Source organism: Somniosus microcephalus, chromosome 3, assembly GCF_052327205.1.
Source record: "Somniosus microcephalus isolate GS21.2 chromosome 3, FLI_Smic_1.0, whole genome shotgun sequence".
Lineage (NCBI taxonomy): Eukaryota > Metazoa > Chordata > Chondrichthyes > Squaliformes > Somniosidae > Somniosus > Somniosus microcephalus.
In genome coordinates this window covers 37,195,762-37,213,155 of record NC_140989.1, presented here as the reverse complement: position 1 = coordinate 37,213,155, position 17,394 = coordinate 37,195,762, and the positions used below count along the sequence as shown (strand labels likewise).

Genomic DNA, 17,394 nt, shown 5'->3' with positions numbered 1-17,394 from the left:
AAATGCTGTTTGACTGACAGTCAAGCATCACCCAGTCGGGTAGTTAAGAGTCTGTTCGCTTTCCAATCGGTGTGAGAGGGTGGGGCGCTGCAGTGATTGACGTGTTGGGCGACCAATGGCGGGGGCAGTTGGAGGCCAGAGATCATGTGATGAAAACTCTGGGAATATGTCCAACCAGAGCTGGCAGCCCTACCACCCCACCACCATGTGACAACCGTGTCTTGGCAGCCTTCTGATGGTGTGTTGCCATCTTCCGTATCTGTACTGAGGTCCTGTGGATACTATATACAGTACTGACCCAGGCCGCCACCTCCTGCACTGCTGTCTTGTGGGCAGGGTGACGTGTAGCGCCAAACAGGGGAAACACTCCTCACACCCACCTTAGGCAGCAGCATCTCCACTTTGCTCGCCATGCCAGAGAGGCGGGGGGGGTGGTGGTGCTTTGGTGCTGGGCCACTTGCCCCACAGATTGTTTCCTGCCTCTACGTTGGCTTTTGTCGCCCGCTATATTTTGCCAGGCGCTTCATACAACCTTTGGAGAGATGGCCGAGCAATTTTCGTTCCCCATACAATCTTAAGAAAGCCTGCCAACAAATCTATTCCCCACATGAAACCACTCGGTCCTAAGGATTCGCATAGACATAGAAAACATAGAAGATAGGAGCAGGAGTAGGCCATTCGGCCCCTCGAGCCTGCTCCGCCATTCAATGAGATCATGACTGATCATCCAAATTCAGTACCCCGGTCCCTGCTTTCTCCCCATACCCCTTGATCCCTTTAGCCTTAAGAAATATATCCAACTCCTTCTTGAATATATTTAATGTATTGACCTCTACTGCCTTCTGTGGTAGAGAATTCCACAGGTTCACCACGCTCTGGGTGAAGAAATTTCTCCTCATTTCTGTCCTAAATGGCCTACCCCTTATCCTTAGACTGTGACCCCTGGTTCTGGACTCCCTGACCATCGGGAACATCCTTCCTGCATCTAGTCTGTCTAGTCCTGTTAGAATTTTATAAGTTTCAATGAGATCCTCTCTCATTCTGCTAAACTCCAGCGAGTACAAGCCCAATCGACCCAATCTCTCCTCATACGTCATTCCTGCCGTCCCAGGTATCAGTCTGGTGAACCTTCGCTGAACCCCTTCCATGGCAAGAACATCCATCCTCAGATAAGGCGACCAAAACTGCACACAATACTCAAGGTGTGGTCTCACCAAGGCCCTGTACAACTGCAGCAAGATATCCTTGTTCCTGTACTCAAACCCTCTCGCTACGAAGGCCAACATACCATCCCTTTAAAACCCAGCCGCCACCCTCTAAGGGCAGCTGACGGGCCGAGATATTCTTCCGGTCCCTGCCCTTGTCGCTTAGCGAGTTCCCAATGAGAGACCCAATCCTTGCCGGGAGCTCCCCATAAATATTAAATATGTGCTGACCTTGGAAGATGCCAGAAGGTAGGCTGTTTCCAACTTGTGTGGGCACAAATCTTGCAGAGTGCGATCCCACAGCCTCGACACCAAGACCATAACATTCGCCCTATGGTTCTAGTCTTTTGTTTTTTTTTAAAAAAAAGCATGATTATAGATTAATGACCTCTGATAAAAAAATTTCTTAAAGAAAAAAGATCTCCCTCTTTTAGTAGATGAGGAGAGATTGTGTCAATTGGGCTTATACTCACTGGAGTTTAGAAGATTGAGAGGGGATCTCACCGAAACCTATAAAATTCTGTCAGGCCTGGACAGACTAGATGCAGGAAGGATGTTCCCGATGGCCGGGGAGTCCAGAACCCGGGGTCATAGTCTAAGGATAAGGGGTAAGCCATTTAGGACAGAAATTAGGAGGAATTTCTTCACCCAGAGAGTGGTGAACCTGTGGAATTCTCTACCACAGGGCGGTGGAGGCCAATTCATTAAATATATTCAGGAAAGAGTTGGATATATTTCTTAAGGCTAAAGGGATCAAGGGGTATGGGGAGAAGGCAGGGACAGGGTACTGAATTTGGATGATCAGCCATGATCTCATTGAATGGCAGAGCAGGCTCGAGGGGCCGAATGGCCTACTCCTGCTCCTATCTTCTGTGTTTCTATGTGGGAAAGTAAAAAGCTGTAAATGGTAGAAATCTGATGAATAACAGAAAATAGTGGCAATAGACAGTAGGTCAGTCAGCGTCTGAAAGAGAGAATAAGTTAATAATGTTTCAGGGTTGGGGGGTGTGGCGGCGGAGAGGTAACCCCAACACGAGTGAAAAGCCTCGCCTGAAACATTAACCTGTCCTTTCTCTTTCGAATGCTGAAGTGAGGGGCCTTTCTGGGCATCTCTGGCACTTGCTGTTTTAAGTCCCTTCCTTCTGCTTGCACTGTGCAGGTGAAGGTCAGTGTTGTCCACTGTATAGCATACCTGAGACCGGCAGTCCAGGCAACTGCCCCCTCAGCTTTTAAGCCGGCTCACCACCTCGTCCAGGCTCCGACCAGAGAAGGCAGGCCGTTAACCTGGTTTATAATAACTCATGATTTATAATCTGTTTCCATGCCAAGCAGCGACATCTAAACATATCCTATAGAACGCCGGACTGCTTATTAATGCTGGGCTTGACGTGCGGCCAGATGAGATATTGCATGTATGATTTCAATTCATTTTGTGATTTAAGAAAAATATTAATCTGGGGGCGGCCAAGGGAAAACATTCTTATCGAAGCCACAGACAACTGTTGCCATCTGGTGGCCACATGCAGGTCGGATTCTCACTTTCCGAAGATCCACACGTGCCTTGTCAGTGAACTCCGCTCCGAGGTGAAACTCGACTAGACAACACGAAGCACCATCATTTAGTCGAAGTTTAATTAACGGAAAAATACATTTCATGCACAGACTTTATAATTAAACTAAAGGTTAATTTTTATCCGTATTTAAGAACATCCGTCAGCACCGCTTCCTGTCCTCCCCAGGTGAGGGAGAGAATCTGAGATACTCGTTTCTTCCCCTCTTTCCCACTCCTCCAAAAATGATCTCTTTCTCTCTCCAACTCGCACCCCCACACAAATTTGATTGTCACCCTCTCCACCCCGACCGCCCTCACCAAAACACATCTCTGCTCTGGCCCTGATGATGCCGTTATATTTAACTCCATTATAAGAAGTATGTCAACAAGGGCAGACGTCGATGACGAAGTCCAACGCCGCCTTCAGTGTGCCAGTGCAGCCTTCGGTCGCCTGAGGAACATAGTGTTTGAAGACCAGGACCTCAAACCCGGCACCAAGCTCATGGTCTACAGAGCAGCAGTGATACCCGCCCTGCTGTATGCCTCAGAGACATGGACCATGTACAGCAGGCACCTCAAAGCACTGGAGAGGTACCACCAACGCTGCCTCCGCAAGATCCTGCAAATCCATTGGCAGGATAGGCGAACCAACGTCAGTGTTCTTGCTCAGGTCAACATCCCCAGCATCGATGCTTTGACCACGCTCGATCAGCTCCGATGGACAGGTCACATCGTCTGCATGCCTGATACGAGACTCCCAAAACAAGCGCTCTACTCGGAGCTCCGACACGGCAAGAGAGCCCCAGGTGGGCAGAGGAAACGCTTCAAGGACACCCTCAAAGCCTCCTTGAAAAAATGCAACATCCCCACCGACACCTGGGAATCCCTGGCCCAAGACCGCACAAAGTGGAGGAGAAGCATCCGGGAAGGCGCCGAACACCTCGAGTCTCTTTGCCGGGAGCAAGCGGAAGCCAAGCGCAAACAGCGGAAGGAGCGCACATCAACCCAAGCACCCCACCCACCCGCCCCTTCAACCACCGTCTGCCCCTCCTGTGACAGAGACTGTAGGTCCCGCATTGGACTCATCAGTCACCTGAGAACTCATTTTTAATGTGGAAGCAAGTCATCCTCGGTTCCGAGGGACTGCCTAAGAAGAAGAGAAGAAGATAAGAAGTATGGTTTATGTTATTTTTGACATTTGTTCTTTCTCCCCTCACTGATTTCCTCCTTTCCTGAAGACATTGGGGGAAAAATTCAGTTGGTTAGCGCCTCCCGTTAGTGCCTCCAGGGGGCGCTAACGGGGCTCTAGGAACTTAGCACCTGAGTGCGGCAATTTTAGCGCCGCTCGCGAAATTGACCAGTAGTTTTGCGGCGGTGCTAAACACTACCGCCACGATCTCCTGCGCCCGCAGATTGTGACGTCAGTCGAGCGTGCAACGCCCCGGTAGCGCCCTGGACCGGATATTGAGTTGCGCCCCCTGCCTTAGCGCCTGCCGCTAGGAACGACAGGTAGAGGGGAACGTTTTCAAGTCGGGAAGGGGCTGGGGGAGCGCTATTTAAAGGCAGGCGCTTCCTGCCTTTTCATGTCGGCAAAATTTTTGGCACATGCAAGTTGAGAGGGAGAGAGACGTCTGGAAAGATTTAACGCTGTCCTAAGGAGTTTTGGCCCTCAGCACCACTTTTGAGGTTCCTAAGCGCCGAGCTCTTTCCCTGGGCCTATCCATTGGTGCTTCCAACACAATTGCTTTTGAGGTCTCTCCAGGCCAAGATTCAAGGCTGCAATGAGCAGGGAGTGGCTGGCCAGCAAGATGGCCCCTCCCCTTTAAGAACTGGACGGCGCCAGTCTGTCTGACTTCCATGGTAACCGACATCGCCTGAGCTTCGGTAGCGTTCTGAGGTAGCGCCTCGCTCCCTGACGTTAGCGCCTCAAGAGAGGTGTGTCATGCCTGATTTAATGCTCAAATCACCACCAGGGGCAATAGAGGCGAATTTTGCAGTCGGCGGTGATAATTATCGCCCCAAAATGGGCGATACCCAATTTTTGCCCCTTTTGACTCATTGCTGGATATGGTTGCCCAGCTGGTGATCACCCTCCACTACCTCACCAAAGTGGCCATTATTCATGTGTGAGGCCTGACAGTGGGTGTTGGCAGTGTAGTCCTGTTCTCCTCACAGATTCCCTCCCCCTCCTCCTCCTGAAGAGATTGACTCGTTACTGGGTATGGTTCCACAGTGTGGGTCGGCAGTGTATTTGAACAGGAAGAGCATCACCGAAGATCTGTCCACCAACAGGGACTGCTGGAAAGTGGGCAGGAGGGTGACCATCGCCAATTTTCCCCCTCCCTTTCTAGACTGTAACCAAGCCTTCAACCGTCTAGGCCCCATTCCCTGGGGTTTCCCTCCCTACGCCTTTCTGCCTCCCCTCCTTTAGGACGCTCCTTAAAACCACCTCTTTAACCGAGCTGTTTGCTCTCCCTTCTGATCGCTCCTTTTTGGCTCAGTGCCCATTTTTCCTCACACTTCTGTGAAGCGCCTTGGGACGTTTTCCTACATTTAGGGCCCGTTGTAACGGCAACATCAAATACTAGATCTGCGTTAGGCCGATAAAAACAGAAAATGCTGGAAACACTCAGCAGGCAGCGTGTGTGCAGAGAGAAACAGGTACTGTGTTAGCACCGACTGTTTAATGATGAGGATTTATCAGCATCGCCAACATGTCGATTAGCAACACATCTGGACTGATCTCACTGCTGCAAAAGTTACGAGGACCCAATTGTGGGTTTTCTTTCTCGAGTCAGGTACAACTAAAGAGTCAAAAGAGTTGAGACCCATAACTGTTTCCAGATTGCATCTATCTGTTGCACAAGCGCAGAAGCTCAGAGTCACCAGCGAGATGCCATGCTTAGGAACCGCTCCCCCTTAAAGGAGCTCATTGACAATGAAATGCAGGCCTGAAATGGTAAGACCAAGCCCTCTCTGGTGGTCAGCTGTCTTGCCTGACCGTACCACCAGCCTTCGGGGTCTACCCACGCCTAACCACAGTGTTCAGTTCCATTCGCAACTCCACAGATAATGAAGCAGTCCATGCCCGCATGCGGCAAGACCTGGACGACGTTCAGGCTTTGGCTGATAAGTGGCAGGTAACATTCGCGCCACAAAAGTGCCAGGCAATGACCATCTCCCAACAAGCGAGAGTCTAACCACCTCCCCTTGACATTCAAAGGCATTACCATCGCCGAATCCTTCACCATCAACATCCTGGGGGGTCACCATTGACCAGAAACTTAACTGGACCAGCCACATAAATACTGTGGCTACAAGAGCAGGTCAGAGGCTGGGTATTCTGCGGTGAGTGTCTCTCCTGACTCCACAAAGCCTTTCCACCATCTACAAGGCACAAGTTAGGAGTGTGATGGTATACTCTCCACTTGCCTGGATGAGTGCAGCTCCAACAACACTCAAGAAGCTCGATACCATCCAGGACAAAGCCTGCTTGATTGGCACCCCATCCACCACCTTAAACATTCACTCCCTCCACCACCAGCGCACTGTGGCTGCAGTGTGTACCATCTACAAGATGCACTGCAGCAACTCGCCAAGGCTTCTTCAGCAGCACCTCCCAAACCTGCGACCTCTACCACCTAGAAGGACAAGGGTAGCAGGCGCATGGGAACACCACCACCTCAGAGTTCCCCTCCATCTTGACATGGAAGTATATCGCCGATCCTTCATCGTCGCTGGGTCAAAATCCTGGAACTCTCTCCCTAACAGCGCTGTGGGAGTACCTTCACCACACGGACTGCAGCGGTTCAAGGAGGCGGCTCATCACCACCTTCTCGAGGGCAACTAGGGATGGGCAATAAATGCTGGACTTTCCAGCGACGCCCAGACCCCAGGAACAAATTTTTTTAAACTACTGTTACGAGTGTAAACATAATCGGGCTGCATGTTCATGCTGCGGAAGTATTCCTGAGCTGTTCCAGGTCCTGGTCACGGAGCGAAGGGATCTTGCTCCCTTAATGCATTGTCTACTCGAAGGAAGAAGTTTTATTAAGTTGTTAAGTTGTAGCCTTACAAGTGATAGTTCACTGTAGGCAGGCTAGCTGTTTTAAGTAATAAATCACACACAAGTGCATTAGGATTGCAATGAAAGTAGTATTTGATACGACAGGAAACTCTCTTTTAACCGGCACCTGAAAAAACCGGAAACCTCTGTTAACCGGCAAAATTCAGGCGTAGGTTCAGGTAAGTTTTACTTCATATTAGTGGCAGTTCCTGGATCTGTGGCTGTGTAACTGGGGTTCGTGCACTTGTTGCTAAGCAACAGGGACGCTTGGTCTGTGGCCGGAGTTCCTGCACATGTTGCTAAGCAACAGGGAAGCCTGGATTTGTTGCTGTGTACGGAGCTCTCGTACCTTTTAAACGATACCTCTCAGTAATCCGGACTTTTTGATAAACCGGCACCACGCCGGTCCCATTGGTGCCGGATAATAAAGAGTTTCCTGCATGAAACATTTGCTTTCTTTTGGGATGAAGGCTATATTTTTGCAGGATAAGATAAGCAAAATGGAGACCAAGGGGAGGGAGGGAGATATTTAGGCTGTAAGATTCAGTCCAGCCATGTGTAAATCTGGCTTTTAACAATTCTTTCACTTGCCCGAATATCCCTTACTCTAGCAGCCGGGAGGCAACAAATCATCCAGAGCTCTCAGTCTGGACGGCATCAGATAGTCTCCACCTCTCCAACTATGCAGCACAAGCATACCAGCAACGATCTGGCTCTCGGTGCCCATATCTGTCATGTCTCTGTCACCACGGAGATACTTTATAAACTTCCATAAAACCAGGCCACCGCTAAAAATTAGGTTTATTTAAGTGAAGCAATTAAAGGAAAACATTGTTGTGTCCGAGCAGTGGTTATTGAGTATTGTACCACAGGTGCTGACATTCTCATGTGACATATGGCGAGAATTCATGTTGGGACCCTGGTGGGATCTGTTGGTCTGACCAACCATCACAGATATATTGTTTAGATTACTGATGCCCAGACCTGTCAACTGATTCTGGGTGAGAGACACGCTGGGCTGGATTTTCTTTGGGCCGTGCAGTCGGGATTGGAGGCGTGTGGGGGCTTAAAATCCCGAAATCGGGGGTCCCGACGCCATCCCGCCCCCAACCCGCCTCCATGCCAGTTTCAAAGGAGGCGGGTACCCGACCCGCACTGGGACCCGCCTCCCTGAGGCGGGAAGGGGATTAGTGCCAATTAACTGCCTAGAGTGTCTTTGGAAGAAGTTGAAGACACTGTTATCAACTACATAGAAACATAGAAGATAGGAGCAGGAGTAGGCCATTCGGCCCCTCGAGCCTGCTGCGCCGTTTAATGAAATCATAGCTGATCATCCAATTTCAGTACCCTGTCCCTGCTTTCTCCCCATATCCCTTGATCCCTTTAGCCTTAAGAAATATATCTAACTCCTTCTTGAATATATTTAATGAATTGGCCTCAACTGCCTTCTGTGGTAGAGAATTCCACAGGTTCACCACTCTCTGGGTGAAGAAATTCCTCCTCATCTCTGTCCTAAATTACTTACTCCTTATCTTTAGACTGTGACCCCTGGTTCTGGACTCCCTGACCATCGGGAACATCCTTCCTGCATCTAGTCTGTCTAGTCCTGTTAGAATTTTATAAGTTTCAATGAGATCCCCTCTCATTATTCTAAACTCCAGCGAGTATAAGCCCAATCGACACAATCTCTCCTCATACGTCATTCCTGCTATCGCAGGTATCAGTCTGGTGAATCTTCGCTGCACTCCCTCGATGGCAAGAACATCCTTCCTCAGATAAGGTGACCAAAACTGCACACAATACTCAAGGTGTGGTCTCACCAAGGCCCTGTACAACTGCAGCAAGACATCCTTGTTCCTGTACTCAAACCCTCTCGCTATGAAGGCCAACATACCATTTGCCTTCTTAACCACCTGCTGCACCTGCATGCTTACCTTCAGCGATTGGTGCACAAGGACACCCAGGTCTCATTGCACTTCCCCTTCTCCCAATCTATTGCCGTTCAGATAATAATCTGCCTACAATACATGGGCCTTCACACAGCACAGAAGAATCCAGTTGTGTTGTGCTTTTTTCAGTACATTATGGAGTTTTACTCGGAGCTGGTGTACCCAGTCACTGCCTTTGTCCTGACACGGCGTGCTTGGCCAGCTCCCCGAGCAGCGGCAGCAGGCGCGCAGCGGCCTGGACCTCCCAGGTGCTAATGGTGCGACACTTGTTGTAATGGGCCAGGCGGTAATCTTTGAAAATATCATTCATGGTGCTCGTGACCTTGGTGGAGATGCTGGTGTCAGGGTGAACCTGCTTCATCGCTTTGTAGTTGTAGATCGAGTAACTTTCCCTCCTCGAGCTTCTCTGCTTCTTGCCGCCTTCTGCTGGCACTTTATTCACTGTTTCCTTGGTGCCCTTCTTGGGAGTCAGTGGCTCCTGGGAAGGTCATTCTGGTCCCATTATTATGTCATTGATGTGGATTGAATTTCACTGTCTAGATACAATTACTTACCACATTGTACTTATCTTTGTTACTTGACACAAACTGTTATAACAGTAAAGACTACATTAACAACAGTATCCTTTCTGTATTGCTATTTAATTAGTCAAATCCACATGCGTGGTAATGCAAGTTGGGAAGTAGAAAACGACAACGGGAGCCTTTATTGTAAATGCAACAGGGTGTGTCTTATAGCATCCCAAAATACCTGACCCCACCTTATCCTCTAGTACTAATGAATCACTGCAAAAACGATCTGGTAGTGGCTGTGGCTCTGACATTTGAGACCATGAGCCTGATCCCCAGGCTTTGCTAAATCCAACTCCTTTATCTACCGGCAGGTCTGCAGACCCAGGTTTTGTGGGTCGCCAAGACGTGGGAGCTGTTGTTGAGCAGCGTAAGCGCAGAGCACCAGCTCATGGATGACAGCCCCTCAGAATCCGCACAAAAACAATTAGCCACGTGAAAGCTTAAAAGCTGATGGGCTGGATTTTGATACTGGAGGCGTGCAGGAGGCGGGTCTACAACTTTTGGGGTTGTAGTCCCGCCTCCATCGAGTTGTGGCCAACCCACTCGATTTTCCCTTGATTGACCTTGTTGAGCCCGCCCAGCGGGCTCAGCAGGCCAATTAAGGGCCACCCGGCAACAGGTGATGTCACAGATTGACATTTCATCTGTCAAGAGCTTTTGACAGATGAAATATCAGCGTTTGAAGCTGTCAAACACTGATAATCTGTACACTAAGTTAATTCCTTCCTCTCGGGCTGATTTAGAAATCTCTCTAGAACAGAAAGCTGAATGCTGAAACTTTTGACAGCTCGCGGCCATTCTGCTTTCTGTGCCGGTGAGATGAGTGACTCCTGAGACCTGAAGGAAAGAAGGCTGTAAAGGTAAATAAAGGTAAGTAAAACTTATTTAAACACTTTACACACACCAAACACACTTACCTCTGCACTCATGCACCGATCACTCACCTGAACACCAGACATCTCGACCCCTCCAAGCCCTTCAGCCCGACGGTCCGCCTCGCTAACTTGGCGTGGTTTGGAGCTGTCGGGAATCCCACACTTCAGGGATAAAAATAGGGATTAGGCTAAAAGCTGCTTGTTAATTACCTGTTAACAGGCAGTTAATTGGCACTAATCCCCTTCCCGCCTCGGGGAGGCGGCTCCCAGCACAGGTCGGGTACCCGCCTCCTTTGAAACTGGCATGGAGGCGGGTTGGGGGCGGGATGGGTTCGTGCCCCCCGATTTCGCGATTTTAACCCCCCACACGCCTCCAATCCCGCCTCCACGGCCCAATGAAATTCGAGCCCGATGTCTTCCTGCAGTTCTCTGGAGTTACCGTGCGACTGGACCAAACACCTGGGCGCAGTTTCCACGGGAGCGTATCCAGTCATAGATTGACAGACAGGGCAGGTGAAATACCATCACAGCAGTTTGAGAATCCTGCTGGATTTCTGCTCCAGGTGCAACCTGCGCCGCCCCTGACTGCGCTGGACTTTTATCTGTTGTTCACGGCTGCGCTCACTTTGCTCCACAGATCCGTTTGAGAGTTTTGAGGGCCTGCAGGCGGAGGAATGCGGAATCCTGAACGGCTGCGAGAACGGACGCTGCGTCAGAGTGCAGGAAGGGTACACGTGTGACTGCTACGATGGTTACCAGCTGGACATAACCAAGCTGGAATGTGTTGGTAAGAGCAGCCGCAAGGCACCCTGTTCAAAATGGAAATGTAATCGTTCAATACACAAGAAGATTTTTCTACAACAGGAAGGGGAGAGGGCCATTAGACCCAACAAGCCCATCTGCTTTTTGGTCATCTCAATTTGTGGAGGTACTGGCCATAATCTTCCAATCCTCCTTAGATACGGGGGTGGTGCCAGAGGACTGGAGAATTGCAAATATTACGTCCTTGTTCAAAAAAGGGTGTAAGGATAAACCCAGCAACTACAGGCCAGTCAGTTTAGCCTCGGTAGTGGGGAAGCTTTTAGAAACGATAATCCGGGACAAAATTAACAGTCACTTGGACAAGTGTGGATTAATTAAGGGAAATTAGCACGGATTTGTCAAAGGCAATGAAAGAAAAAGTGTCCCCTTTATAAGGGTCTGAAGTATTTTCAAGAGGTTTATCGTGCCTTCAAGGGTCCACGCCTGGATTGTGGCCTGGACCCCCGGGCGTGTTCCCACTTCCGCCATTCGGCATACCGGTCTGCCGATTCTATTCCGTGCTGTGAGAAGGGTTTGAGCAATATGGAGAAAGGTGGAGTTATAGAATCATAGAATGGTTACAGCACAGAAGGAGGCCATTCAGCCCATTGAGCCCGTGCGGCTCTCTGCAAGAGCACTTCAGCTAGTCCCACGCCCCCGCCCTTTCCCCGCAGCCCTGCAAATTTTTTCCTTCAGGTACTTATCCAATTCCCTTTTGAAAGCCACGATTGATTCTGCCTCCGCCACCCTTTCAGGCAGTGCATTCCAGATTCTAACCACTCGCTGTGTAAAAAAGTTTATCCTCATGTCGCCTTTGGTTCTTCTGCCAATTGTCCTGTGGTTCTCGACCCTTCCGCCAATGGGAACAGTTTCCCTCTATCTACTCTGTCCAGACCCCTCATGATTTTGAACACCTCTATCCACTGAGGCCGGCAATCCCACACGACCAGTGAGCCCAGCCCCACCTGCAAAACCTGAGCTTTTATATCCTCTTCATATTCCCTGGTGGTGCAATGAATTCTTACTTCAGATGCAGCAGTCAAAATGCTGGGCTCCTGTATAAAGACATATATAGAATCATATAAACAACAATAACTTGCGTTTATAATGTGCCTTTAACGTAGTAAAACACCCCAGGGCGGTTCACCGGAGTGTTATCAAACACAATTTGATACCGAGCCACAGAAGCAGGTATTAGGACAAGTGACCAAGAGCTTGGCCAAATGTAGGTTTTAAGGAACGTCTTAAAGGAGGAGAGCGAGTAGAGAGGCGGAGTGATTTAGGGAGGGAATTCCAGAGCTTAGGGCCCAGTCAGCTGAAGGCACGGCCGCCAGTGGTGGAGCGATGAAAATCAGGGTAGCGCAAGAGGCCAGAATCCAACACAGAAGAAGACCATTTGGCCCATCGTGCCTGTGCTGGCTCTTTGAAAGAGCTATCCAATTAGTCCCACTCCCCCCACTCTGACGTAAGAAAACTCACTAAGCACTTGGCTTGAGTATAAAACAAGGCTTTAATCAACTGTTTCACAACCATGAGATTCTAGTTGCATCACTAGTTCCTGGTTACAAAAACGTCCTGGGCAAGCTGGGCCCATGCCCGAGTATTTATACTCCTTGGACGGCGCCACCAGCTGGCCGCCCAGTGTTATGTCATGAGTCATTTCTTCATGAATGATAAGATTCATGGCACACTCTTTCCCCAAAGTCCTGCAAATTTTTATTTTTCAAGTATATATTCAATTCCCTTTTGAAAGTTACTGTTGAATATATACCATTATTACATGTTGTAAAAACAAATGGATGTATTTCAAACATATAGCAAACCTAAAATAACAACAGAAAATGCTGGAAAAACTCAGCAGGTCAGGCAACATCCGTGGAGAGAAATTTGAGTTGACGTTTTGGGTCGAAACCCTTCTTCAAAACTGGAAAGAAAAGAAAATAGATCGAAGGCAGGGCTGCGATCGAACAAAAGAAGTAAAAGAGACAATAAAAGGTATTTGAAACCAGACGAGATGGTAATAGGCCCGTGGAGACAAAAGACAGCTGAGATTACCATCTCGTCTGGTTTTGAATACCTTTTATTGTCTCTTTTACTTCTTTTGTTCGATCGCAGCCCTGCCTTCGATCTATTTTCTTTTCTTTCCAGTTTTGAAGAAGGGTTTTGACCCGAATCGTCAACTCAAATTTCTCTCCACGGATGTTGCCTGACCTGCTGAGTTTTTCCAGCATTTTCTGTTGTTATTTCGGATTTCCAGCATCTGCAGTATTCCTATCTGGACGAATTTACCTTTCCCACTGGTGAATCATTACAGGAAATATTTCGTGGTCGCCTAGGCACTGGCCTTGGAACCTGATTCCTTTATTTGCTGTTGTGAGTCACAGTAGCTTTCTGCCAATCTCGAAGGATCACAGTGGGACAGGTATTGTGTGCTGTGTATCTTGATGGGCTGATGTGTTGCCCACACTGTGACAGTAGTTCTCATTCTCACCTTGCCTTCTGCTACCCCAGCCCCCCCATGGCTATAGGTGGACAGCTACACAGCTGACACAGTTCGATTAGGAACATAGGAATGGGAATAATCCACTCAGCCCTTTGCGCACGTTCCATCATTCAATGAGATCACAGCTGATCTGTACCTTAACTCCATCCACCCACCTTGGTTCCGTAGCCCTTAATACCCTTGCCTAACTAAAATCTATCAATCTCAGTTCTGAACATTTCAATTGACCCAGCCTCAACTGCTTTTTGGGGGGGAGAGTTCCAGATTTCCACTATCCCTTGTCTGAAGAAGTGCTTCCTGACATCACCCCTGAATGGCCTAGCTCGGATTTTAAGGATATGCCCCCTTGTTCTGGACTCATATCCGCAGCATAACTAAGACCGCCTATTTCCACCTCCGTAACATCGCCCGTCTCCGCCCCGCCTCAGCTCATCCACTGCTGAAACACTCATCCATGCCTTTGTTACCTCTAGACTTGACTATTCCAACGCACTCCTGGCTGGCCTCCCACATTCTACCCTCCGTAAACTTGAGGTCATCGAACACTCGGCTGCCCGTGTCCTAACTCGCACCAAGTCCCGTTCACCCATCACTCCTGTGCTCGCCGACCTACATTGGCTCCTGGTTAAGCAGCGCCTCGATTTCAAAATTCTCATCCTTGTTTTCAAATCCCTCCATGGCCTCGCCCCTCCCTATCTCTGTAATCTCCTTCAGCCTCACAACCCTCCGAGATATCTGCGCTCCTCTAATTCTGCCCTCTTGAGTATCCCTGATTATAATCGCTCAACCTTTGGTGGCCGTGCCTTCTGTTGCCTAGGCCCTAAGCTCTGAAATTCCCTGCCTAAACCTCTCCGCCTCACTACCTCTCTTTCCTTCTTTAAGACGCTTCTTAAAACCTACCTCTTTGACCAAGCTTTTGGTCACCTGCCCTAATTTCTCCTTATGTGGCTCGGTGTCAAATATTTTTGTCTTAAAGTACTCCTGTGCAGCGCCTTGGGACGTTTTACTATGTTAAAGGCGCTATATAAATACAAATTGTTGTTGTTCTGGACTCCCCCCCATTTATGAGGCTTCAGAGGCATCAGTGGCGCGAGACGGTGATCCCCTCACTTTAGGCTGTGTCTAAGTTCGAGCCTCCAGCAGTGAAAGCAGCATCGTAAGACTGATCATTAGGCTTCTATAACACAGCCTCTAATTGAATGTAAAGAAGTAATTTTCTCCCAGCATATGTAATATGTAAGTACAGGAAACTCTTTTGTATCCGGCACCGACGGGACCGGCGTGTTGCCGGTTGATCAAAAATTCCGGATGACAAAGTGGGTTATCTACCGAGGCTATTTTTAACAAAGAAAAATGAAAAAAGTCAAGGAATGTGCAGTATTCAGTAATTGGGTACTCACCTACAGAATGTTGTGTTAAATGGATGGTGGAAGATGCTTGATTAAGTACAGTACTGCCAGTTGAGGGTAATGCAATGCAATGACTACCAGCAGCGTGGGAGACACACAGTACCCCTGTAAAATGGCGGATCGGAAGAGACTACCGGCAGCACGGGAGAGTCAGACTCCTGTTATTGAGGTGTTCTGACTTCCGACAGCGCCAAGAAGCTGAGTAGTGGCAGTTTGGAGAACTACCCCCACTGACTAACTCGGCCACCACGGGAGATTTGGACTCGGCAACATTGCCGGTTATTGAGGTGTTGTTTTCGGAACGAGAATTTTGCCGGTTAATAGAGAATTTAGGTGCCGTTTAAACGAGAGTTTCCTGTAGCTTCCTTGTCAAAATGTTCAATTAAGGATGCTATGATAAAATTCACTAATTAGCATCTTGCTGTAAAATGAGGCTTGTTTGAAAGGTATGTAATTCCCTGTGCTTTATTTTTTTTGTTCCCGCCTCCACACTTCAGACGTTAATGAATGTATTGAGCTCAATGACAAAATGTCACTGTGCCGGAACGCCAAATGCATCAACACCGACGGATCCTACAAGTGCGTGTGTCTGCCCGGCTACGCGCCCTCAGAGCAGCCCAATTACTGCATCACTACAGAGACAGAGAAGGAGTCCAAGCCGGAGTAATTTGCAAAGAGCTTAGCCCCCGCCCGTACAAAACCCCACACCTGCTCTGCTCTCCACAAACAAGCACAGTACAAACACTCGACCCGCCCCCCACCTCCCCCCCCCACCTCTCCATCTCCACCCAACCAACCTCTTCCACAAACAACAAGAAGGAAAGAAAAACTGCCTGACGCAAAGAGTTTATCATCAGGAGCTGATGCCCTTGAGGAAGGGGACGCCAAATGAACATATCACGTTCTCAAGACGGGGAATAAGCCCAATTCTACCAATGAACAGAAAGACCAAATGGATTCCTGTTGTGCTTTTTCTTTTTGTAGGGAAAGGAAAGCCCCCTCGATAAATTAAATAGTAAGGACATGCAAAGCGAGAAAGCAAACCGCATCTACAGTCATTCACACAAAATAGTATTTGTTATTAGCACAAGGTTTACACTATGTATAACAGCGGTGAAAATATTTTGTATTACTGTTATAAGGCGTATTTGATAAAGTGCAGTATGTGTTATACTGCTTTGACTTTAGAGTTTTATGACAAATGTAAATTCTTTGATAGCAACTTATAGTCCTTTTGTATGTTTTTTTTTAAAAAAGGTTGTGCTATTCTGTGTCTGGAACATTGGTCAGTGACAGTTTTTACCTTGCTCAGTGTCTGCCCTGTGGAGCAGGCATGTCGTTACGATAAGGTTTTTTTTAAAAAAAAGAAGTTTTATACAAGCGTGGAGGTGTGAAGTTCTTGGTTATGCTCTCCACACATTATATACTGCACTACAACCACACCGTTCAAACTTGCCAAGTCGCAAAGCTGCTACAGGACAGCCAGAGGATACATGATGTGTATATTTACACTGAAGAAACAAAAGAACCGGATCATTGTATTGTAATTTGTAAATTGAAAAAAAAACACAAGCAAATAGCTCTTGTATGATCATCTTAAAGCATAGTAAGCTGTATTCTAAACCTCTGTAAAACCTATAAATAAATCACTTATGTAAGTGTGCTGATTTGCCTCTGCTGAAGCAGTAACGGAACGTGCGCGGATCACGACGGGCAAGACACTGGGCCAGGTTTTCACGGTTTTGTGACTGATTTTAGCCAGGGACACTGGTTTTCAGCTGGATGAGTACGTCCAATTCCATTCTCTTTAAATGGGATTTTTTCCCCAGGGTTTTGGGAAAGGAATTCTGCGACTCCATCCATTTATATGGACGACTGCAAAAGTGTCCTTCCGTTTTTTCCGTAGGAATTCAGTGGGTTTTTTTGCGGGGTGGGGCGGGGGGCGGTGTCACGTTCCATCATAATGTTTTTTTCCCATGAAAACCACAAACCAACGGCCTTGATTTTAGTTTAACTGGCTGGTGAATTCATGTTCTGACGCAATGGAGATTGAATGTTTACCACGAAATAGACTTCACAGCCCTGCTGTTTATTGTGTCTATAAACGTGAAGCTTTGGACATCGTCTTCCAATGTAAGAAGCAAATACAATGTGTTTTTTTATTTCGCGTCCAGCTATTTAAAGAACACGTTTTGATGAGTTTGTAGAACAGCTGTGTCCACTTGAGTTGTGTCAGGCATTAATAAGATCCAAGTTGGCCACTTGCTGAATCATTAATGTATATTAGAAACTGGTGCCTGGGGCAGCCCGCTCCCATCCTGACAGAACATGTCTAACAAATACCCATTGTTTACTATCCTTCAGCCAATTTCTTGGCCTTACCTAAGATTTACCTTGAATTCCCACAGCTTTGAACTCAATTAATAGCCTTTGTGTGGAAGTTGGTTAAATGCTTTCTGGGA

The 17,394-nt window shown here is 48.1% G+C and overlaps 1 protein-coding gene across 1 annotated transcript in view; it reads left to right on the top strand.

Annotated features, from left to right (window-relative positions):
• Positions 1–16,597, top strand: part of ltbp1 (latent transforming growth factor beta binding protein 1) — a 580,062-nt gene extending 563,465 nt beyond the window's left edge. Inside the window, 2 exon segments of the mRNA XM_085980097.1 lie at positions 10,857–11,006; positions 15,430–16,597. Coding sequence (XP_085836223.1) covers positions 10,857–11,006; positions 15,430–15,599 — 320 coding nt within the window. The 3' untranslated portion in view covers positions 15,600–16,597.
• Positions 16,598–17,394: the final 797 nt, after the last annotated feature.